The sequence below is a fragment of the Saimiri boliviensis genome, chromosome 7 (assembly GCF_048565385.1).
Source record: "Saimiri boliviensis isolate mSaiBol1 chromosome 7, mSaiBol1.pri, whole genome shotgun sequence".
NCBI classification, from domain to species: Eukaryota; Metazoa; Chordata; class Mammalia; order Primates; family Cebidae; genus Saimiri; species Saimiri boliviensis.
The window spans coordinates 23,492,966-23,516,433 of record NC_133455.1 but is presented as its reverse complement, the minus strand read 5'-3'; the positions used below and the strand labels follow the sequence as shown (position 1 = coordinate 23,516,433).

General features: G+C 50.2%; 1 protein-coding gene across 1 annotated transcript in view; it reads left to right on the top strand.

Moving 5' to 3' along the window:
• FAM222A (family with sequence similarity 222 member A) overlaps window positions 1–23,468 on the top strand; it is a 55,961-nt gene that overhangs the window by 15,458 nt on the left and 17,035 nt on the right. The window contains exon 2 of the mRNA XM_003932268.4: window positions 13,348–13,475. Coding sequence (XP_003932317.1) covers window positions 13,394–13,475 — 82 coding nt within the window. The 5' untranslated portion in view covers window positions 13,348–13,393. The remainder of the gene's footprint in view (window positions 1–13,347; window positions 13,476–23,468) is intronic.

Sequence of the window (23,468 nt, the reverse complement as noted above, 5' to 3'; positions counted from 1 at the left end):
GGGGCACTCAGACAAGCTCAGATACTCCCTTTTCTGGGAAGTGGCCTGTCCTTAGAAGGGCCCCTGTTCCCTAGGCCCCTGACGCTCCCTCTGACCCAGGATTGGGGTTGCGTGGATGTGCATCTGGTCATCTTTGCCGTGTTTCGTTCTTCTCTGGGTTCCTGCAGCCTGGCACACCACAGGTGCTCAGGCAGGGTTTGGCGACTGCACCCATTGGAGCATCCCCTCCCACTTGTAAGGCACATTTGGAGCCTTGTCCCTGGCATTAAAGGATAAATTGCTGGAAGGAATTGGGGTTTAGGTCCTGGGGTTCAAGGATCCCCAGCCTCCTCCTGCTGCTGTGTGAGCACAGGCAATCCCTTCACCCCTCTGTGCCCGGCACCATCATCTCCTGGGGTGAGAGCTGGGCGGGCAGTGCAGTGCACGAGTGCTACGCTGCATGTGCTCCTCGCCCGGGTCATCCTCACCACAGCTGGTGATGGAGGCGTGGTTTCTACTTCCGTGTTTCCTATGGAGAAACTGAGTCCCCAAGGGACTCATGGCTTACTCAAGACAGCCCTGCTAGTGAATAGCAGAGGCAGGGTTTAAACTGAGTTCTGGATTTGGTCTCAGCTGAAGTGCTGTTTTGCCCTTCCTAGGCGCTGCCTGTCAGGAGCCAGAGGGGCAGTGCCTCATGGGTCTGGGGAGTGAGAGTTACTAAGATGCCATGGCGGTGGTGGGATGGGTGACCCACCTGGTGGCAGGATCACCCCTTTGGCATGCTGGGGAGGTAACCCAGCACCTGCCCTCAGAGCGGCCGGTCCTGTGGGACACTGGTTGCCCACTTGGAATCCAATCCTCGCATGGCACAGCCGTGCCCTGGGCTTTAGAGTCCAGCAGGCCTAGTTCCCTTCTGGACCCCACCAGGGGCAAATCCTGTTCCTCTCGGAGCCTCTCCCCTGCTGGAGAATGGGAGGCGTGGATGTATTCACACTCAAGGGATGGTCTTCCAGCTCCATGTGAGGTGAGGCGTGGCACCCAGCACACAATTGCTGCTCCAAGAAGCCACCTCCTGCCTAGACCTCCAGCAGGAGAGGCCCTCTCCCTTATCCAGAAGCTTTCTAGCCCTGGAGCCTCCATGACACAGCCTCAGGGTGGGGGGCTGGTGGGTGACACTGGGTCTGGAGGAGGCTCTTGCCCCCTCGCTGCTAGCTCTGCCCCTCTGCCCACCCGTGTTGAGGGTCTCTGGGGCCCAGGTGTTCTGGGTGTGTGGAGGGGTTTGTTAGGTTGAGGTAGCAAACTACAGTGAAAAGAGTAGGGAGAGACCCTGAACTGTGAAGCCTGGACCATAGAGGAAGTATGGAAATACAAGTCCCAGCCCTGCGCTCTGTCTACTGAGATGGGATTTACCGAGCATCTACTGTGTGTCTGGCCTTGGAGTAGAAAGAGACCAGAGAGGGGTCTGTGAGGCCTGAGGCCCAGCCCTCTCACCGCTGTACACTTCAGGCAGGCCACACAGTCTCTGGCGTAGTCTTCTCATGCAGGGCTGTGGTCACGTCACAGTAAGAGGACACTCGTTCCTCAGTGGTTGAGCACGCGGGTCTGGAGTGCTCCCTCCCCAAACCCTGGGCGGGGCAGGGCAAGGGCCACTTCCAGTGGTCATCGAGAAGCCGTGTATGACCCCCTCCCTCCCAGGCTTCTGAGGCTCTGACCGCAGAGGCTGGGGCCGGGCAGGAGGGTCTTTCCCCTCATTAAAAAGTCATGTTCATCTCTTAGTATTTGGAAATAAGTCTGACGAAGAAAGTAAAATTCAGCCGACATCTAACTGCCCAGAACGAACACTTGGTCTCATGTGGGGACGTTTTGCCCCGGTGCTGGGCATTCAGGGAGTGTCTGATCCCGCCTTGCGTAAATGACCCCCCTTGGCGGAGCAGTGCTCAGTGAGTGGATGCTTGGGCCCAGCCAGGCCCAGCGCCCGGTCCCAGGAAGGACCACTCCGTGCTAAGCCTGTCCTGGGCTCCTGGGTACCACCTGCCCTCCCGCCCGCCCAGCAGCCCATTGTCTGGCATGTGGGGGCGCGGAGCAGCCGTTGTTCTGCACACATCTGATCCCGTCTTTTCCACATCAGATCATTTGTAACCGTCACCAGGCAATAGGGCCCATCGCTGATTCAATCTCGGCTTTGTGCTGTCACAGCCGTTTTTCTGCGCCGGGCTGATTTTGAAAGGAGGCCCATCCTCTGGGCCCACTTTTCAGAAGAGGGGAGGTGTGTGGAGGGAGCTCTGTGTGTCTGTGTGTGTGTGTGTGTGTGTGTGTGTGTGTGTGTGTGTTTACACAGGACAGGTTGCCTCACATGTGTATGCATGCACACTCACACACATTCCACTGCTGCATCTAATCACCGAGAGTAGAATTTGGAATAAGGTAGATGGACAAGGGCCTCAGGCCAGGCCCGTCATCCCCACCTCTGTCCCACCTGCCACCCTGAGTGCCTACTGTGTACCCCAGCATGCAGACACAGTAGAACTTGCACTCTGGTGGAAGAGACAGACACTCAACTGTTCCTCAAGATAATTTCAGAGCAATAATGACAGTGAAAAAATTGCTCTGGTGACGGGACAGTGGCCAGAGCAGAAGGTTGCCAGCTTGACCAGGTAGTCAAGGGGGGTCTCTCGGAGGAGGAGATGTTTGAGCTGAGGTGTGAATGAGGAAATGGAGCTGGTATGGAGAGTGGGGGAGGGGCATGAACCGGGACGACATGGCATTGCACTGTTCACAGGTGGCATTGAGCATTTGCAGTGAGGGCAAGTCTGAACTGAACTGAGGTGTCCTATTGGCATAAAATCCATCCCAGGTTTCAAAGACTTCGAATAGAAACAAGAACATAAAATATCTCATTAGGAATTTTTCAATATTGATTACATATTGAAATGATACTATTTTGGATCTATTAGGTGAAATATATTAAATTTAATTTCCTCTGTTACTGCTAGAAAATTTCCAGTTGCATACGAGGCTCCCATTATCACATATTTCTATGGACAGCATCGGTGTAGGGTATTTAGGTAGAGGCAAAACCCTAAGTGCAAAGGCCCTGGGGTGGAGCCTTGGTTAGCCTGTGAGAGGACCAGAAAGACAGCCAGTGTGTCTGAGCAGGGTTAGGACAGGACAGGGACAGTGCAGATAGATGAGGGGAAAGGGATTCACGCAGGTTCTTCAAGGATACTGTTAGAAATGCCACGGAAGGCTGGCGGGATGGCTCATACCTACAATTCCAGCACTTAGGGAGACTGAGATGAGAAGATTGCTTGAGGCCAGGAGTTAGAGACCAGACTAGGCAACATAGTGAGATCCCATGTCTACAAAAAATAATAATTGGCTGGTTGTGGTGGCGCACGACTGTAGTCCCGGCTACTAGCTGAGACAGGAGGATCACTTGAGCCCAGGGGTGAGCCGCAGTGAGCCATGATCATACCACTGCACCCCACCCTGGGCAACAGAGCAAGGCCCCATCTCTTAAAGAAAAGAAAAGAAAATGCCGTGGAAGCCACTAGGTGAGTTCTGAGCAGGGAGAGGAGTCAGCTACACACAGAAAGGCTTGGTCCACCTCCCATGAGGTGGAGATTGGTGGCAGGGAGCCAGTGGGGCACAGGGACAGGCGGGAATCTGTTGTAGAAGAGTCACGCCGGGATCTGCTGGTGAATTGGCTCCCCCGGATCTGGCTCTGCACAAAGCTCACTGCTTCCTGTGGCTCCTGGATTTCCAAGCCTCTGGGGCTTCCTGTCTCTCCCTGCACCGTCTCCACCTCCCCAGCAGCTGTTCCCTGTCATGTCAGTGCATTTACAAAGAGCGCCAGTCGCCTGTCTCCAGGTGGTCAGAGGTTGAAATTCCTTTTGAAAAGTTCTTAAAAACAGAAGTGATGCATGTTCATTATGGAAAAATTAGAAATACAGAGAAGCGCAAAGAAAAAGAAAATTCGCCAGAGTTAACCATCAGCTGCTAGGCTGTGATGGGGGAGGGGGTTGAACCTAGGTGATCTGGCTTCAGCACTTTCTAAATCATGGTGCCTGTGGCTGGGTGACCTGGAGGGAGCTCCCTGACCGTAGAAGGGGTTAGAGACACGGCGCCCCTCTACCCTCACTCTCAGCAGAGGTGGAAAGCTGGAGACTGGTCCACACATGGATGTTGAGTGGCGTTTGACTCTTGGAGGTTTAAATAAAACAAACATAGAGCTCATGAACTCTGGGCTGCGGAGTGATGGCTCTGTCATTTGGGCCGAGCGTCCTGTCGTGTTTCCTAACCCCTGCCTTGAAGTCTCCACTCATTTCTGCCCCATCCTGACCCCCAGAAGCATCTGTTGATCTTAGCATTGGGCTAAAAGCTAACGCCAGCCCTGGCCAGCCACTTTTGTCGGCTCTCCTCCCCTGACCTGGGCCACTCCATCTTTTAAACACTCTCGGGCCATTCTTGCACAGGGACCTGGTCTTCTTCCTCCCCGCCCCTTGGGGCCTGAATTCTCAAACCCTGTCTGGCCCAGGCCTACCTTTTTGTGGGGCTTTCCTGCCTGCTCCACCAGCCAACCAGCCCCGTGGTCCTGGACAGCTCCTTTTCCTCTCTGTTTCCTCGTGGGTACAATGGCAGGCGTGCTTTCTCCCGATTGTGGCATGGATTACATGAGGTGACATCTGTAAAGTGCTGAGCCCATGGAGGACACTAAAAATAAAAACTACCTCCTATTATTTATTGCTCTTACTAGATTTTTCTCCTACCCTTTTGCCTCCTTTAACCCTGAACTGTGGGTGCAAGGACTCGGGGAATAGGTGGGAAGAAGGCTGGAGATTCCGGGCCCTCCCCCATCTCCGCTGTGGGTCTGATCTTTGCCTGTTGCACACAGTGTTCCGTCTTCCAGGATCCCAGTGTCATCTGGTGGCATCCCTCCTTCCCTCTCTTGGTCTCCGTTTCCATGTTGTTTCTCCACATTCTATGACCACCTCTAAAAAAAAACTGGGCCGGGGGATTTTGGCTGAGCCCCCAGCCCCATTAGGGCATTGTAGCACTGAAGCTGTTCAGTAGAAACTCTCAGATCTCCCCACTTCCTCTTTACTGGAAGGTGACGATGGAGACTTGACTGACAATTTTCATTACAGAGCCGAGGCTGGAACTAGGAGAACAGAGGCTCAGACTGCTCCTGACTCCAAACTTCGTACCTTAGGATCTCTGGCTCTCAGGGAAGAGTGAAACTCTCCCTCAGAGGTTCGTGGCTCTGGAAGAGGGCCAGCCAGGCCTGTTGCCAGTGGCAATGACTACCCCTCCTCCCAGCACCTTCTCTGAGTCCCTGCCCTGAAGCAGCACTAGTGCACAGGAAACAGATCTCCCCACCGGGAGGTTCAGGGGCTCCCTGCCTGGCCCTGCATAGATGGGGTGCTCTTGATTACTCAGTAGGAGGGTTTGCCCTCCCTCAGCCTGGAGCTCCTTCATGCTCTGTTTGCTCCTCTCTTTCAAGTCTCCATGTGGTTGCCTGTGCAAGTCCCACAGTCCCTTCTGTGGGATCCTCCCCTTCCCCTGACTTTTTCCTACTTAACTGTTGATAACAGCCATAAACAAAGCTAACAACAGGTACCACTTAGGCAGCTACCACAAAGACCCTGGCACTTTGTTGTAAGGAAGGAACCCCTCTTGCAGGCACAAAAACTGAGGCTCAGAGAGGAGGAGGGATTTGCTTGAGCCCACAGGGTTAAGATATAAAGCTCAGACATCCTGATGTGAAGTTGGGGAGAGATGCTGTCACTCTGCTTATGAGGCAGCTGGTGTGTCTTTCCATCTTGACACCCCCAGGCCAAGTAGGGTGACCCCATCATGGCTACCGCTTGTCTCCCTGTCTTGTAATCACCCCTCTGATGCCTCCCATCCTCTCAGGGTCTGTCACTGCCCCAGCATCTAACACAGGGCCTGGCCTAGCACACAGTTGGTGCTTAATCTGCCATGCTGTCCCCAGTGGTCAGAGTGCTGACGGAGGCACATTGCAGTTGTCAGTTCCCATGGCGACTGACATCACTGAGCTCTCAGGCTGTGCCCCGCCTCTTTCTCCCCGGCTCCTTCGATGGGAGCTGGCCGTGGTGCTGACAGGCCCGGGCATGGCCGCCCAGCCCTGTGTCCCAGTAGGACACTTTCTGAGGCCTGCTCTGCCCCGACTTCCAGGATAGCCTCTTGCCCATGCTTTGTTCAGGAGACGTTTTTCTGAGGGCCCGTGTGCTCAGGTACTGCTATAGCACCGTGAACCCATGGAGGAAGGATCAAGGAGAGCCACATGGGATTCCAGTCATTCGATGATTCATCAGACATTTATCATGCACCTTGTATGTCTTGGGGAAACCCTCAGGAACCCAGACTCCAATTGAAGGTCGAGTAGTAAGGGGTAGAGAGCTTTGATGATTGCATGAGGAAAGGCCTGTAAGCGTGCAGGTGAGAGGCTTGTGCATAGGGAAGCCCAGCTCAGGACTCTGGCTGCCACCTAGAATTGGTGATTGTCATTTTACTTTTTGGTCTCCCCTTTGGCTCAGAACTACTGGCATCTCTGGCTCCAGTGCCCAGCCCAGAACCAGGCACAATGGAGGGGTGTTGGAGCCAGGCAGGGGACTGGCATATTTGTGCTGAGAACCAAAGAGCCAGGTATGTTCTGTGAACAGGTTTGCAGCATTTTAGAGAGCCCCCTGGCCTGCTGGGGTTGCGGGCAGATATAGTGATAATCCTGGCAGGAGATGAGGCCTCCTATTCAAGGGGACAGTACCTCCCCAACCCCCAATCTTAAAAAATAAAAGTAAAAAATCCCCTTCTGGTTCTTCGGCCCAAATGGCAGTGGGAAATAATCACTTTTCACAGGCCCCTTATCCACAGCCAAGCCCTGTGCCAGTTTAATCAGCAGTGCCGGTGTGACTTGAAGAATCCCCGGCTTGAGAGATCAGGAGAGGGGTTAAAGAAAATTACCCTCGCCTCCTCCATGCTAATGTAATCTCTAACCAGATCTGCCTAGCCGCAGCTCAAATTGCTTTTTAGATTAACATTTAATTATTAACAGGGTCCCTTGGAAGGCCTCCGGCTCAGAGCAGGGATGGGGGAGGGAGCGGCAGGAGGGAGGTGGGGGTGGGCTTCCACTCTGGCTGCCTTGCTGAGACAAGTGGGGTGGGAGAGAGAAGGAGGAGTAGGGGAGAGGGGTCAGGAAGGAAGAGAGAAAGAGACACAGCAGGAAGGAGGAGAAGGGGAGCATCAGGACAGGGAGGCAGATGGAGTTAGGGATGAGTTGGGAGAGGAAAGAGACAGACGGTGGTTCTTCTCTGGTGGGAGCTCCAAAGGGAGTTGGAGGAAGCTTGCACCTAGATTCCCGAGGACATTCCTGGGCTGGGCAAGGGTCCCACCACTCTTCCATCCTGAGCAGAAGGAGGTTTGCTGCCCCTTGCTATATAGAGTGGACTGGACTTTCTGAGACTTTCTACTCTATTGGCTCAGCTCGTGGTACTGGGACCAACACAGAGAAGTGACCCATTCAGGGCTACCCCACCAGGGTCTGACCCCAGTATTCCCAACCCAGCACTTATTCTCTTCCCCGGGCCCTGGGCCTCCCACCACCACTTCAGGCTCCTGTCTGCCTTTGGGGCAGGCTGTGTGGCCAGGCAGTGTGCAGAGACTTCAATTCCAGCTGAAGGATGGCGGTGAGAACTGTGGGAGGGCTCCCTCACCACCTGCCTGTCCTGCCACCCCCCCCCCCCCCAGGAAGGCTGCAAGGCCCTGAGGAGTGGTCGGCATCTCCTTCACTTCCTAAAAGGGAATTCAGAGTCTGAACCATCCACTCCTTACATACACTGCTGGGTTTTGCCAGCTTCCTATCTTGTCTGTGCCCAAGATTTTAAGTCCCTCGAAGACAAGGGCTACATCCAGAGCCCCTTTGTGTGCCCACAGGCCAGAGGCTGCCCAACGCCTTGCACACAGCTGGATTAAATTTGAAAACCAAATGGTCAATCCTCTTACGTCCAAGCTAGATGGCCCTCATACTATCAGCTGCTCCACTCCCTATAAAGGTTCATTTGGGAGACAGACTCAGAGAAGTGCTTTGACTTCCTCCAGGTCACCAGCCAGTAAGAACCCCTGTGCCTGGCCCCTGCCTGGCAGGTACAACCCAGAGGCATCTGGGGCCAGCTCTCTTCTCTGAACAAGTCCTGTTGGACACCAGGAAGGGCCTGGCATGACCTTCCCCTCCAGGTCACAGCTAGGATTTGGCCTTGAATAGAGCCATAGAAGCCAGGTCGGTAGCTCTAGGAGTTAGAGGTGGAGAAGATGGGGGCTCAAAGGGGCGCAGCTTGTGGCTTTCCTGGGGTCACAGCCTCAGAGACCTGCGGTGAAGCCAGATATATCCTCCCATTCTGCCTTGGGGTCAGCCCAGCCTGGCAAGGGGCAGACTGCTGACCTGCGGACACATGAGGGAACGTGCTAGGCACCTGCTGTATCAGGAAAACTCTGGAGGCAGAAGTCAGGAACATCCATTTTTAGTGGGAGGTCAGTTCGGGCTGGACGTCCCTTCTGGCAGGACGCTTTGAGCGGTTTCCATCCTCCCAGTACATGGCGCAGGCCTGGCCCCAAAAGATGCTTGGGAAGTGTTTGCTGCCTAAATCAATGAATGGGCAGGTAAGAAGCAAGGCCTGGGCTTTACTCATCTCAGTGTTCTTCTGCCCAATGCCGGCCTCAAGAGTTGCGCTCCTTGAATGTTTATGGGATAAGTGGCCTCTAGGAGCCCTTCTCTCCCCACCCCTTCCCCTCCTCTCACCCCTTCTTTCTGTGATCCCAGCCCCTCCCACAGTAGAATCAAAGTAGATTTGGGCCCTGGGCAGAAGTAGGCTCTTGCTTCCATCCCTCCCTGGCCAGCTGACTGGGAGCTGGGAGCTGACGAACCCCCAACCACGATGGAGCTGCTGTACAGTGTGGGACTGAGGGTGTGACTGGGGTTGGCATCCTTGGGCTCTGCTATCTAAAAGCTGTGTGACCTTGCACAGATTGCTTCCCCTCTCTGTGGCCATCTCCTAAGCTGTGAAATGGGGCCACAGAGGCCACGAGGAGAAGGCACATGGGCTTGGCACAGAGGGCAGTCAGTACATGCTCGCCACCATCAAGAGCCAAAATTGCAGGTCGCTGTTTCCCAGCTTCCCCTCCCACTGGCCTGTGGGCTCCCTGACGCCCCCTGCGGCCAGACAGGCGAGGGCAAGATGATAAAAGGCAGGCAGGGCGCAAGAACCCAGTTCCCTGCTCTTTTAATAAAAATAGACAGCCTTTAGACAGCCTTCTCCCATTCATTGTTCTGCTGAGGCAAGCATCACAGACTCAATTCCTCCTCGGACCTGGAAAGTTCCTTCCTTCCTTTCCCCTCCCCTGTCACATTTCCTTTATCTAAATCCTCAGCTCTGAAAGGACACATCGACAGCTGGGGGCGTTATCTGGTGGAGGGGACCTTTTTCTCGGGTGTCTCTGAGATAAGGCGTCTTATCAGCCCCCATGTCAGGGAAGGTGCCAAGCATTCTAATCATTGAGGCATGCAACATTTTCCCCTCCCTGCCCCCCCTTTTTATTATTAAAGTCACAAAAGACCTTGAGCTTATAAACAGTCTGATTTGCAGATAGGGTTTCAGAATGAGCAGTGCTCCCTGGATGGAGGTTGGCCAGGGGATGATGAGTCCAGGTGGGGGTTCTGAGAGGCTAGCCTCCTCCGACGGGATGACACCAGGCAGGGAGGGGGCAAGTTGGGGTCACGGAAAGAATATGAGTGTTTTAGGCGCATGCCCCAATCCTGTCTCTGCCTTGCTGTGTGGCCTTGTATGGGACACTTGGCTTCTCTGGGCTTAGGCCACTTTATATGACAATAACCAATTCATTGATTCAGCCATTCATTCAATACCTATTAAGTGATTACTCTTGCCAGCCACCGGGGAGAGAGACAAATAAGACACAGTCCCTACTCCTAAGAAACCCAGTCCAGTGGAGAGAGACAGATGTGAAAATGGGCAGTTACACTTGGTATGATCGGGGTGGAGATGGAGATGGATATCTGGAGGAAGGGACGGCTGAGCCAGGTTCTGAAGACAGATCTGAGTTCAAATGGATTAGGGTCGTCGTGCCGTTGGCAGGAGAACCAGCAGGGGCAAAGGTCTGGAGGTATGAGGCAGCCTGACTGGAAGGAGCGCCAGGGGAAGCTGTGAGAGAGATGAGGTTTGGTGGGCAGAGGGCTGGGCTCTACTCTGGGGCCAGAGAGGTTTTAAGGCCAAGGAGAGGAATATGACTGTCTTGGTTGCAGATGGTGGGGATGATACAGGAGTTGGAGGTGGTGATCCCCTTGTCCTTGACATGTTTCACTGTCCCCTCCCCACTTCCCTCCTAGGACACCCCACTACCCTGCCACGTGCCCCCAGTGGCAGGGAACAGGGTTCCTGGGAGAATGGGCAATGAGTTGGGACAACTGGGGGTGCAGAGAGAAAAAAGTCCCTCTTCTGTAAGTGAAGAGCATCTCTCTGGCTGCCTGTAGCCCTCCAGAAGCAAGGAATGGGAGGATGCAGGCAGCTGCCTGGTGAAGCTGAGCCAAGCTGAGGCCTGCACTTGGACACCATTGTGCCCTGAAAACCCCCACACCCTAAGCTCAGTCGGGTGACCCCTCTCAGCTCCCAGAACTGCCTGGCATCCACCATAAGAGCACTCTGACAACTGGAGCCCTGCTGGGGAGGCAGCTGATGGGGTCCCAGAAGGCTCCTGAATAGGAGACCTGCCCCTCCCCCAAGCATTGCAGCCCCCAGCCTGCCCTTTTTCAACTGCAAAGCATGCAGGATGTATGGTCCATGGGGCACTGGGGCACCTAGAGAAGGGCTGGGCACCTGGTACCTGGTAAAATGCTGGGGATAGGACTGGGCATGGCGAGGACTCTCAATGAAAGTGACCTGGGTGTACCCATAGGGGTCATGGAGCCACTGTTACAGGCCAGAGAGGGTCATTAACCCAGCTGGGGTTACGCAGCCTGTGCTGGGAGTCAGAGAGGTTCTGGGCTTCCAGCCCAGGTTTCTGCAGGGCACCAGTCTCTGACCCGCCTCCTTACTGTCCTGAGTACAGCCAAGCTCAGTGGTGAGGGGTAAGTGCACCCAGCCACTCCCCTGCCTGGCGGCCCTGGCAGGCCATGGCCCCCATGGCTTGGGTTTCCTGTCTGTGGAAGGAGAGGTCTCGGGCTGGCTTTCTCCGGAGCTACCCCCTCTCCCCCACCCACTATGTCAGGGCCATGAGAGATGGACCCTGCCCTGGAGCAGGGGGCACAGAAGGAGGCGGGCCAGTGTGAGGGAGGTTGCCACGGGCCTCGTACGTACCTTCCAGGTTGCACACGATTGCGAGTCCCTGTGGACTGCCTGTGTGTGAGAGGATACCCGTAAGTGCAGAGGAACACGCCACGCAGCAAACACATATGTACATAGGTGAGTGTGTACCAGGGCATGTGTGCGCCCCCAGCCCTGCCTGTCCACATGCACAGCGTGTCCTCCAGGGCCGGTGTCCACAACTGGTGATGGCGGGCTCGCTCCCGCCACCTGCTCACGTCGCAAGTCCCCGAGGAGAGGAGCAGTGCTGCCTTCCTACAGTCAAGGACTTTCATCCCTGCAATAAGCCCCACTTCATTCCCTTTTTAAACTGTATAATTTCTGCCTGATTGTAATGGCCTATTTTAAAATTACCAGAAATCAAAGCCAGGAAGTGGATACTGCAGCTTTTATTGCGTCTCTGTGTTAAGGCTGACGATTGGGGAGGGGGCGGTGAGAATCACCTCCCCTCCCCTCCCCCCCCACTTTCTCTCTCTCTCTCTCTCTCTCTCTCTTTTTTTTTTTTTTTTTTTTTGAGATGGTAATAGGAGAAAATTGGTTTTGAAACTGAATAAAAGTCCCTTTCAGAGGAAATCATTTCTTTCAGGGTACCTTTGCTGAAAGTAAAATAGGGCATAATGAAAGGTGGTTACGCGATTGTCTTTCATTTACCGAGAGGCCAGGACAGACGGGAGGCTGCAACCGTCTCCGGGAAATACAAGATTGGAATAATTGCGCCATAACAAGGAGCTTGTTGTGAAATTAGTATCTTAAGAAAGTAGTGAAAAAAGGCTTTTCCTCATGAATACTTCATTATTAGAAGAAAGCGGCAGAATTTAGGACTCCAGACACCTGTTTAGTATTAAATAACTTCCCTTTCTTCCCCTTCAGCACACCCCCCCCCCCCCGACTGCTTTCTTCTTTTTTCAAACCAACATGAAGATTGAGGTGACTCAGCTTGGCTGCTCCAGGACTGAGGGAGGTTGGGAGGTGTTGGGGACTGGGTACCTGGGTGGTGGACATCAGGGGCGTCCGGGGTTGAGCTCACCCCAAGACCTGCCTTCTCCTTAGTAGGAAGGGAGGAAGGGACCTCTCACTGCTACCCTCCTATGGGGGCCTCCCAGGCAGACCCACCCTGACCCTGCCACTCAGGGCCTTTGGGCTCTCAGGAATATACTTGCACCTCCTGAAACGTTCTCTGCAGGAGAGTGTCTGAAGACGAGGGAAGCCGAAGACGAGTGTCTGTGTGAATGTCAGGCTGTGGGGGAAGGTACCACACGGGCCTGTGTACAGCCACATCTGAGGTGCTGCCCTGCAGGGCACAGGCCTCTGTCCTTCCCATTCGGGTAAGCAGCTCGGTCAGGCAGCGACAGGGATCTCGGGTCAGAGCAGCCTTGGTGGCCCATGGGGGCTGGGCTCAGGGCGCAGTGTGGATCAAGGTTCAAGCGTCCCTCATTCTCCCAGGATGCCATCCTGGCATCTCCCCTCCAGTGGGGGCTGTGAGGATATGCAGGGCAGGAGGCAGACCAGTACTTCAGTCACCTGGGACACCCACGTACCCTCTGATGTTTCCTAAGCACCCCTGTGTAGACGCCCAAGATGTCCAGGTGGGGTCTTCAGGTTGACTCGCTTACAGGGGGCTGCCACCAGCTGGAAGGACAGCCTGCTACAGGGCACGGAGGGAGTGAGGAGGGACTGGGGACATCAGGGCAGGCCCCAGAGCAGGTGACCCATACGTCAGGCAGGGCCGGGCGTATCTGATGTCACTCCTGCCCTGTCATGGTGTGGCTCCCACTCAAGAGCCCGGTTTCTCTCCCTTCCCACGAGGCCACAGATGGGCCTCTTGATGCCTCAGGCCTTGGTCCCCTCATCAGTCGAATAGGGGAAAGGGTGTCTGCTTTGAGGGTCTCTGATGTTCTTTGGGGTTGTAGGGAGACTCCTGGGGGGAGGCAAACGGAGCAGCCCCCAGGTGACAGCGCACCTCATCTTCCTCCTGCAGGGACCCTGCCGCAGAGCGCTCCCCACCGGGGACCCCCAGCTCAGCCATGCTGGCCTGTCTGCAGAGGACCCAGAACCCCCCGGGCCAACACCTGGCCTGCCCGAGCAAGAGCCTGGAGCTGCGCAAGTGTGAGTAGGACGCCTCCCCAGCCTTTGCAGGGCAAGTCGAGGGTGGAGAAACCCCATTCACCCCACAGGACGTCTACCCACCATGGCCCTGTCAAAAAGCCTCTGTGCTCTCTCAGGCCCCCAGGCCTTGGCCCCGGCTGTGCTGCCTTCGTGGTCTCCCTCCCCAATATGACACCCACTCCTTTGTCTGGCCGGCTCACACTGGGTGAGACTCTCAACTCTGGCGTGACCTCCTTCCTAGCAGCCTCTTCTGACCACCCCATCACCATGGCCCAACCCCGTCTCTGTGACCTCACCACCATTGTCTCGCCATGTCTATCTCCCTCACTACCATTAAAGTAGGATGACATGGAAGCAAAAAATAGAATGGAATCCCTGCTTGAGCCTGTGACCTGTGTGGTCTTAGGTGTTTCCTTCTCTCTCTGGTCTTGCTTTTTCAACTGGGACTGGTGACCAGGGGTCTGTTCTCACTGTCTAGGACCAGGATCCCAAATGCTCTGATCTGATTATTTTTAGCTACTATAATTTCTTTTTTAACAAAGTACTTAAGACATGGAGATTTACATTAAAATCTGGATTTCTAGGATCTCCTGAAAAAAAAAAAAAAGCAAAAACAGAGGATCTGGTAACACGGGCCTGTGTGCCTGGACTACAGCCATGGTTAGAGCCGAACAACAGCCTCCTTTAAAGGGACGTCCGTCTCCAGGTCACCGCAGTCTCCACCCCTCCCTATTGCTTCTGTCCTACAGCCCGTGATCTGTTGCCGTTTAGCATGATGCTTACACTGAAAATATCTTTTCTTTTAAATATTTACTTATCTTTTGACAAGGTAACACATTCATGTTATCTAACACTCAGAGGAAGGAAGGGGTGTACAGACAAAAGCCTCCCTCTGGGCCAGCCACCTGCTTCCCTCGCGGAGGGAGTTCATGTCATCAGCTTCCTGGGTGTCCTTCCAGATGTTTTATGCATCCCAGCAAATATGTGTGGACACGCATATTTTACACAGTGTCTTGCACCTCACCGTTTCCCTCTGCAATCTATTCTGTGTGTCAGCTTCTAAAGAGCATCCTCATTCTTTTGCCACATAGTTTTTCCCAGCAGGGAAAATGACCCATAATTTATCTGACCAGTCCTCTGTTCAGACTGTAACTGACCTGTTGCCATCACAAGCAGTGCAGCAGTAAACCCTGTATGTGTCATGAGGGTGTGGATAAAACTGCAGGGGACATTTCTGGAAGTGGAAATACCGGGTCAAAGGGATGCGTATTCGGCATTTTGATAGTTGTGGTCTGATAGACATCTTTAGATGGTGCATCTGTGGACACCTCACATTCTGGTGTGAGAGGCTGTGTTCCCCACCCCTCACCATCACAGCGTCTTATTACACTTTTAGGTTTTGCTCACCTGAGCAGTGAAAATAGGATCACAGTGTGGGTTTGTTTTGTTTAGGGAGTCAAGGTCTAGCTATGTTGCCCAGGCGAGTCTCAAACCCCTGGCCTCTTGCCATCCTCCTGCCTCTGCTTCCGGAACAGCTGGCATTACAGGCGTGAGCCACTGCACCTGGCTACAGTGTAATTTTAACCCAGTTTTATATAAATGAGGTTGAATACCTTTTCGTGTCTGTGCTATTTGTTTTTCCTTTGGCTAATCACTTATCTCCTTGGCTCCTTTTCTTTTAATTGGGTGGTTGCTTTTGTCCTTATTGATTTGTAGAAGCTATTTGTATATGATGGAATCAGACCTCTGTCTGTGGTATGAATTGCAGATGTTTTCCCCAAATTGTTTTTTGTTTTCGATTCTGCCATGGAGGAATTTTCTTTGGGAAGTGAGGTTGATAAGTGTTTCCTTTTATGGCCTTTGGATTTTGCATCCTACTTAGAAAGTCCTTCCTCAGGCTAAGATTATTGTTTTTTAATTCCCCCAGGTTTCTTACAGATCTTTGATGGTTTTAAAAAAAATGTATGAGGCCGGGCACAGTGGCTCACACCTGCAATCCTAGCACTTTGGGAGGCAGAGGCAGGTGGATCACCTGAGGTGAGGAGTTCAAGACCACCCTAGCCAACATGGCGAAACCCGGTCTGTACTAAAAAATACAAAAATTAGCCAGGCATGATGGTACTTGCCTGTAATCCCAGCTGCTCGGGAGGCTGAGGGAGGAGAATCACTTGAATCCAGGGAAGCAGAGATTGCAGTGAGCCAAAATCACGCCACTGCACTCCAGCCTAGGCGACAGAGCAAGACTTGGTCTCAGAAAAAAAGTGTGATCTCTATATGATCTATAGTTTATTGGGGACAAAGTGTGAGGTATGGGACCAAATATATTCAAGCGTCAGTGCAACACTTTTATTTATTATGTTTAAAATTTTTAGCCTTATTGAAATATAATTCATATACCATTCACCAATTTGGAGTGTACAATTCCATGGTTTTTAGTCTATTCACAGAATTATACAGCTGTCACCACAGTCCATTTAGAACATTTTCATCCCCTCAAGAAGAAAACCGACACCCATCAGCAGTCACCTCATCTCTCCCCACCAACTCCCTCCCCTTTCTCTACAGATTTCCCTGTTCTGGACCAGTGGCTGGCTTCTTTCACTTAGCATAATGTTTCTAAGTGCATCTGTGTTGCAGCATATGTCTCTCCAGGTTAAGTAGCCCTTATCAGAAATGCTTGAGACCAAAGTGTTTTGAATTTTGGAAAATTTGCATTATACCAGTTGAGCATCCCAAATCAAAAAACCCCAAATGCTCCAATGAACATTTCCTTTGTAGGCAACGTCAGCACTCAAAATGTTGCAGATTTGGGAACACTTTGGATTTTACATTTGGGGTGCTCAACTTGTAGTACTTTTCCCAGACAGTCTTGCTCTGTCACCCAGACTGGAGTGCAATGGCACGATTTCAGCTCACTGCAGCCTCCACCTCCTGGATTCAAGTGATTTGCCTGCCTCAACGTCCTGAGTAGCTGGGATTACAGACACACACCACTGTGCCCTGCTAATTTTTGTATTTTTTAGCGGAGACAGGGTTTCACCATGTTGGCCAGGCTGGTCTTGAACTCCTGACTTCAGGTGATCCACCTGCCGTAGCCTCCCAAAGTGGTGGGATTACAGGCATGAGCCACCATGCCCAGGGCCTGTAGTTTATTTTGGTGTCTGTTGCTCCTTGTTCTCCCCTCTCCACCCAAAATTCCTTGGCTCTTTTATATATTTTCCTGTCTGAACTATAGAATCAATTTATCTGGGTCAAAACAAAAATCCTATTTGTGTTTTTACTGGTATTGCATTACATTTACAGATGAATTTAGGAAGAAATGACACTTTTATGATGCTGCCTTTCTCACCAGAATATGATACACTTCTGTTTCATGTCTCTCAGGAATGTTTTAACATTGGCCTGATTGAAATCTTGAACCTTGGTTGGTTAAGTTTGTTTCTGTATAGTTTAGCTTCTTTAGTTATTCTTTTCTTCCACAAATGAAGGTTGGTTATATGAAGGCTGTTAACTTCTGCCACCTTACTGAACTCTTTTATTGTTCATAACAATTGTTCAGTTTAGCCACTTGGGTTTTTCAGTTAATACTATTGTATGATTTACAGATAATAAATTTACACCCTGCTTTGTTTTATACCTTAATTTGTTTTATTTAATAGTTGGCTACTATTCCTGGAACAATGAAAAAATAATAGTGGCAATAAACATTCTTGCCTGGTAGCTTCTAGATTTCCCCATGAAGCAAATGCTGACTTTGGGGCAGATAGTTTATCAGGTTAAATAAGTCTCCATCTATTCCTGTTTTGTTAAGGATTTTAAAAATCAAGTATGGAAGTTGAACTTTGCCGAAAGATTTTTCAGCATTTATCATCACATTTTTCCCATCAGTGAATTAACATGAATAATAATAGATTTCTTAATATGGAACTATCCTTGCATTCCAGCCCTAGTTGGTCATGGTGAATATTTCTTTATAATATACTGCTGGGTTGGATTTGTTATTTAGGATTTTTACCTCAGTCTCATCAAAGAGATTGTTCTTTCGTTTTCTTTTTTTGGAACAATTTTGATTGGGTTTTGCTATCTTATACTCACATCATGAAGAAAATGGAGGCTTTCCTTCTTTCTCTTTGCCTGAATAGTTTAAATAGACATAGAATTATCTGTTCTTAAAAGTTTGGTGTTTGGTGATTCTCCATGAAACTGTTTGGGCTAGTGCACTTATTTAGAGTGAGTGGGTAGTGCTTTGAAAATGCTGTTTCTTCTCTAATAATTGGTTTAATTGTTCTGCTTTTTGGGTGACTTTAGTACATTATGTTTCTCTAGAAAAGTATTCATTTTATCCAGGTCTTCAGATTGATTTGCATTAGGTTGAACTAAATAATTTTTACAACTCTTAAGTGGTGAGTTCACCCTTATTTCTTATATTGCCTATTTTGTGCTCTTTTTCCTGTTTTTCATTAGGTTAGTTAGCTTAATGATACCATCTATACCCTTTCCCCAAAGATTCATCTTTAGGATTTATTTATTAGTAATTACCCTTTTCTGGTTTCTAACTCAATTTATACTTTTATCTTTATTAAAACCTTCCTTCAGCTTTTAGGTTTTTTCCCCTTAGAGAGTTACATTTTTACGTTACTTTTTTTTTTTTTTTTAAAGGAAAAATTCAGGCTACAAAGTCTCTGAGCCCTGCTGAACTATATGTAATATTTTCATTATTATTATTTTCTAGATATTTTAAATTTTAACCTAAGATTCATTTGAGTCCCTCCCATACATTCAAATAGTGGGTGCTTTTGTGTTTTTACTTCTAGGGTGGTGGTATTGTTTTTTATGATCAGAGACTCTTGTCTGTCATTTCTACTTTTTAGGAATTTGTTGAAGCTTTCTTTGTGATATCACCTATGGTAATTGTTGTGAGCTTTGTGGATTTTTAAATGGGAACTTAAAAAGGTGTTCATTTTGCTTTCAGCATTCAGTTTGGTATATACTAATTTTACCTCACATTAATTCGGCTTTTAGGTTTTCTATAGTCTGACTTTCCTGTCATGGATGGAGAAAGGAATTTGACACCTGCTGCTAGCATCTTCCTGTCTATGGCTTCTTGTAGCACCTGTATCTTTGGCTTTTGATTGGCGATGCAATGTTATTTAATGCATAGATATTAATAATCCTAAATCTTCATAGTGAATTATATCCTAAGAGATATAATTGAATCCAGGCCAAAAAGTCCAGGATTCAGTTTTATCTATTAAAATGGTAATCTCTGCCTTTTAAATTCACATTTCTCTTAAAACCTTTGCCAATCCTTTTATTTCAGCCTTTCTGAATTACTTTGTTTAGATGTGACTCATATACTCTAGAGTTGGATTAAGCTTTGTGATCCAGTCTGAATGCCCTTTTTTTTCTTTTAATAGGAGAGTTTAGCCCCTTTACATTTATTGATATGACAGATGTCTGGTTTTAGTTCAGTCATTTGTATTTTATTTAAATTGCTCTAAAAAAATCTTTCACTGTGTGATTTGTGTTCTCTGCTTTGTTTTGTGTACCTACTAATCATAAGGAAGGTTGGTGGTTTTGTTCTAGTGGCATAACTATTCCTTAATTCTCTATTTCTTTAGAATCGTATCTATTATTTTCCCTATGAGGAATAAAATCATGAAATTGACAGATGTTCTTTTTCTTTCCACAACATTTTCTTAGAGTTCACTTCGTATTTTCATACCTGTGTCATCTAACATCAGTTTTAAATGGTATCGTTTTATTCCAGCTATTAAAGATGAGGCTATCCAGCTGGGTACAGTGGTTCATGCCTGCAATCCCAGCACTTTGGGAGGCCAAGGTGGGAGGATCACATGAAGCCAGGGGTTCGACATGAAGACTAGGGTATCAGTCTGCTTACAATCCTGTCCCCTTCTTCCCTCCTTCCTTTCTCATCTATTATTCGCGGTGCTATTACTGTAATCTCAGGGCTTATAATACAGCACCTGGTATGTCACCATAATCCCCACATTTGTTTCTGTAATAAGAATAGTGCTCACTACCAAATCTTTTGCATTGACTGACTCATTGTCTGACGTTGGCCCTCTAGTATTTTCCTGAAGGCCTCCTGTGAACAATACTCCTGGAGTTTCTGCACATGCAGAACATCTCTCCGTTGCCTTTCTACTTGAATGGGTTAAAATAAAAAAGTTCCTGGTTCACTTTGTTTCTTTGAGGATTTTGTAGGCTTTGTTCTACTGTCTTCTAATATTGCATGTTGCCATGGAGAAACTGAAGCCTGATTTTCCCCGCTTCTATTTGATTTTGATCTTTCCATATCTTTCATGTCCAGTTACTTGATGAGGATGTGTTTGGGAGTTGATCGTACCCCCAGAGTCTGTTTTCCCTGGAACGCGGTACTGTGCCTTCTCAGCATGCAGATCCAAGGCTGCGATTTTAGTTTCCTTCCTTAGGGACTCCAGTTAAGCATATATTGGCTGTCTTTCACCTATTTTCCCTGTGTACCTTTTTCTGATTAGACCTTTCTGACACATTTCATATTGCTCACTTTTTTCCCTGTGTTTTCTTTTTTCCTTCTTTTTTTTTTTTTTTTGAGGTGGAGTTTCGCTCTTGTTACCCAGGCTGGAGTGCAATGGCGCGATCTCGGCTCACCGCAACCTCCGCCTCCTGGGCTCAGGCAATTCTCCTGCCTCAGCCTCCTGAGTAGCTGGGATTACAGGCACGCGCCACCATGCCCAGCTAATGTTTTGTATTTTTAGTAGAGACGGGGTTTCACCATGTTGACCAGGATGGTCTTGATCTCTTGACCTCGTGATCCACCCGCCTCGGCCTCCCAAAGTGCTGGGATTACAGGCTTGAGCCACCGCGCCCGGCTTTTTTCCTTCTTTTTTCTCCTGTGCTCATTCTATTTCTCCCTTGACTTGGGCAGTAAGCTTTTTTTTTTTTTTTTTTTTTTTTCTGCTGCTTTATAAAAACAACTGCTTACTAAGTTTTTTCCTTCTTGATGAAATACTTGTCTATGACTTTCATCTCTTCTGTGACTATATCCTTCTGCTGGGAGGTGTTTTGGCCAACCATGAATTTACTTAGGCTTTGTCTTGCTTTCATTTTTTAGTGTATTTTTTATTAAGTCCTATGCTGGTTCAATTTAGATTACTTAGGAGGAAATTAGTTTTTCCCAGTCCATTGGCAGGAGGTTCAGGTTGGAGAAAAGCCAGGGACATGTCCTGAGCTGACAAACCCCTACTTTCACTGCTTCAAATAAGGGGTTTAGATTTTGTCCTCAGGGTGTGCCCCTCACTTTTGGGACATGTTTGCTGCTGACTTTCAAATCTGCAGGTATGGCCCTTTTTTCTAATTCTTTTATTTATTTATATTTTTTTGAGACAGAGTCTTGTTCTGTCACCAGGCTGGAGTGCACTGGCACAATCTCAGCTCACCGCAACCTCTGTCTCCTGGGTTCAAGCGATTCCCCTGCCTCAGCCTCCTGAGTAGCTGGGACTGCAGGCGCACACCACCATGCCCAGCTAATTTTTGGTATATTAGTAGAGACAGGGTTTCACCATGGCCAGGATGGTCTCCATCTCCGGACCTCATGATCCACCTGCCTCTGCCTCCCAAAGTGCTGGGATTACAGGCGTGAGCCACAGCACCTGGCCTTTTTCTGCTTCTTAGCTCTACTTGATCTCTGCTGCTCTTGGTAGCCTGTTCTTTTTTGTTTAGTGATTTAGCAACTACAGTGTATTCCACTGCAGGGATAAAAAATGGTAACATTTAACCAGCCCTTAGCTGATGGACATTTAGGTTGTTTCTAGTTTCTCACTATTCTAAACGGCCCTGTAATGAACATCTTTGTACATGTGCATCTGTGAAAAAAAAAATTCTTCTAGGCTGGACTCATTGTCACAAACGGTCTGTACATTTTGTTTGTTTGTTTGTTTGTTTGTTTGTTTGAGATGGAGTCTCACTCTGTCGCCCAGGCTGTAGTGCAGTGGTACAATCCAGGCTCACTGCAACCTCCAACTCCCTGGTTCAAGTGATTCTCCTGCCTCAGCCTCCCAAGCAGCTGGGACTACAGGCGCATGCCACCACGCCCGGCTAATTTTTTGTATTTTTATTAGAGATGGGGTTTCACAATATTAGCTAGGATGGTCTCGATCTCCTGACCTTGTCATCTGCCCGCCTCAGGCTTCCAAAGTGCTGGGACTACAGGCGTGAGCCCCCGCACCCAGCGAGTCTGTGCATTTTAATCTTTGACTGCTACTGTCCAGCTGTCGGGACTCCCTGCCCTCTGCTACCAGATGGCTAGAGGAGGGGCTGGTCCTGATGACTTGGGCTGGCCCTTCCTTCCTGCTCCCAGGCCAGAACATGAGAGTGTGGATGGTCACCAAGGATATCCTGCTTCCCCCGCCCATTCAGATCCTTTGACATCTCTGCACATATTGGAAAAGACAGTGACTCTGCCTGTAATTGAAGAGCACAGGAAACAGGAAGGCAGGAAAGGAGATAAGCAGAAAATTGAATTGGGTGCCCTGCTGCTGCCAGTCAGCGCCTGGACACTAGGTCAGGGAGGCTCCTGCCCTTTCCTCCTAGAGATGGTTCTTAGGTGATAGGGCCCAGATCTCTCTTCTTGTCCCTGTCGCCCCTGGGCAGAACCAAGACAGGAAAGGGCTTGTGACCAGACCTGGGGCCATGCTGTGTTTTCAACCAAGGGAGAAAGGTCTCAACCAGGCTATGGGCAACATGATGACCCTGGATGAGCGGTTCAGCCTCTCAGGGCTCCTGTTCTCCTCCCTCTAAAACAAGGGCTCAGTTGAGGTGAACCTCAGAAGCCATCCAGCTGTGGCCGTCTGTGATAACGTCAGCAGCTTGATTGAGGGGGATGAGGTGGTCCAGTCTGAAACCCCTGTCTCCCTTTTCCTGTAAAACAGGGATCAGAGTAGCTTGTGGTGAGATCTGGCTGTAGGCTGAGAAATGGCCAGGGAACCAGAAATGAACCACAGTTCACTTCTCTGGGATCCAAGGTCAGATGGGCCAGAGGAGGTGCGTTGCGATGATCTGTGCGTCCAGGAGTTTGGGTGGCAAGGGCCTATCCTAGGTGACTGGAAAAAATGACTTGCAGAAAAACAAAGGAACCTGCCAATCCCTGGGCCAGCAGCCTGTGGGTCTCAACTGCTCAGGCCCTTCCCCACTAATACATCTTCAACTTTCCCGTCATGGTATTAATATGCAAACTTTGAGTCAGGCACTGCTGAAGATACAGGCTGTGCAGAAGCCCCAGAGAGGCACCATGAGGGCCGGTGGTCTGGGGGCACTCAGGGACTGGGCCTTCTCCCTGTCCAAGGGGCCGGAGGAGGTAGAGTTGAGGCAGCTGACTCAGGAGGCAGACGTGAGCACCCACCGTCCACAGCTGGACCTTAGGTATATGATGTGGCCTCTCTGTGCCCCAGGCTGCTACTCGGCAGCTGAGGGTAGCATGCTCACCCTGCCCCATTCCCATGAACCCCTAGGGCTTTGGGACTGTCCAGGGCTCAAATACAGGCTGTGCCCTGAAGGGGGTGTGTATGTGTGGTCTTGGACGAGCGAGTGACTGCCTTGGTCTCCTCTGCTGTGACATGGAGATAGGAATGGAAGGAGAGGACCCTGCAGGGCCTAGCAGACACCTCACCTGCCCCCATCCTGGGGCGGGAGCCTCTCTCCCATAATATCCATACCAATGAGGGGGCAAAATGCTCCACGACCCGTATTGCTCATGATAGGTGAGAAGCTTTGAAGGGCTTGTCACCCAAGAGCAGGCGTCCCCAAACTGCGGCCCCCTGAGGCCATTTATCCGGCCCCCCACCACACTTCAGGAAGGGGCACCTCTTTCATTGGTGGTCAGTGAGAGGGGCACAGTATGTGGTGGCCCTCCAACGGTTTGAGGGACCGTGAACTGGCCCCCTGTGTAAAAAGTTTGGGGACGCCTGCCCAAGAGGATCAGGGAGCAGCTCT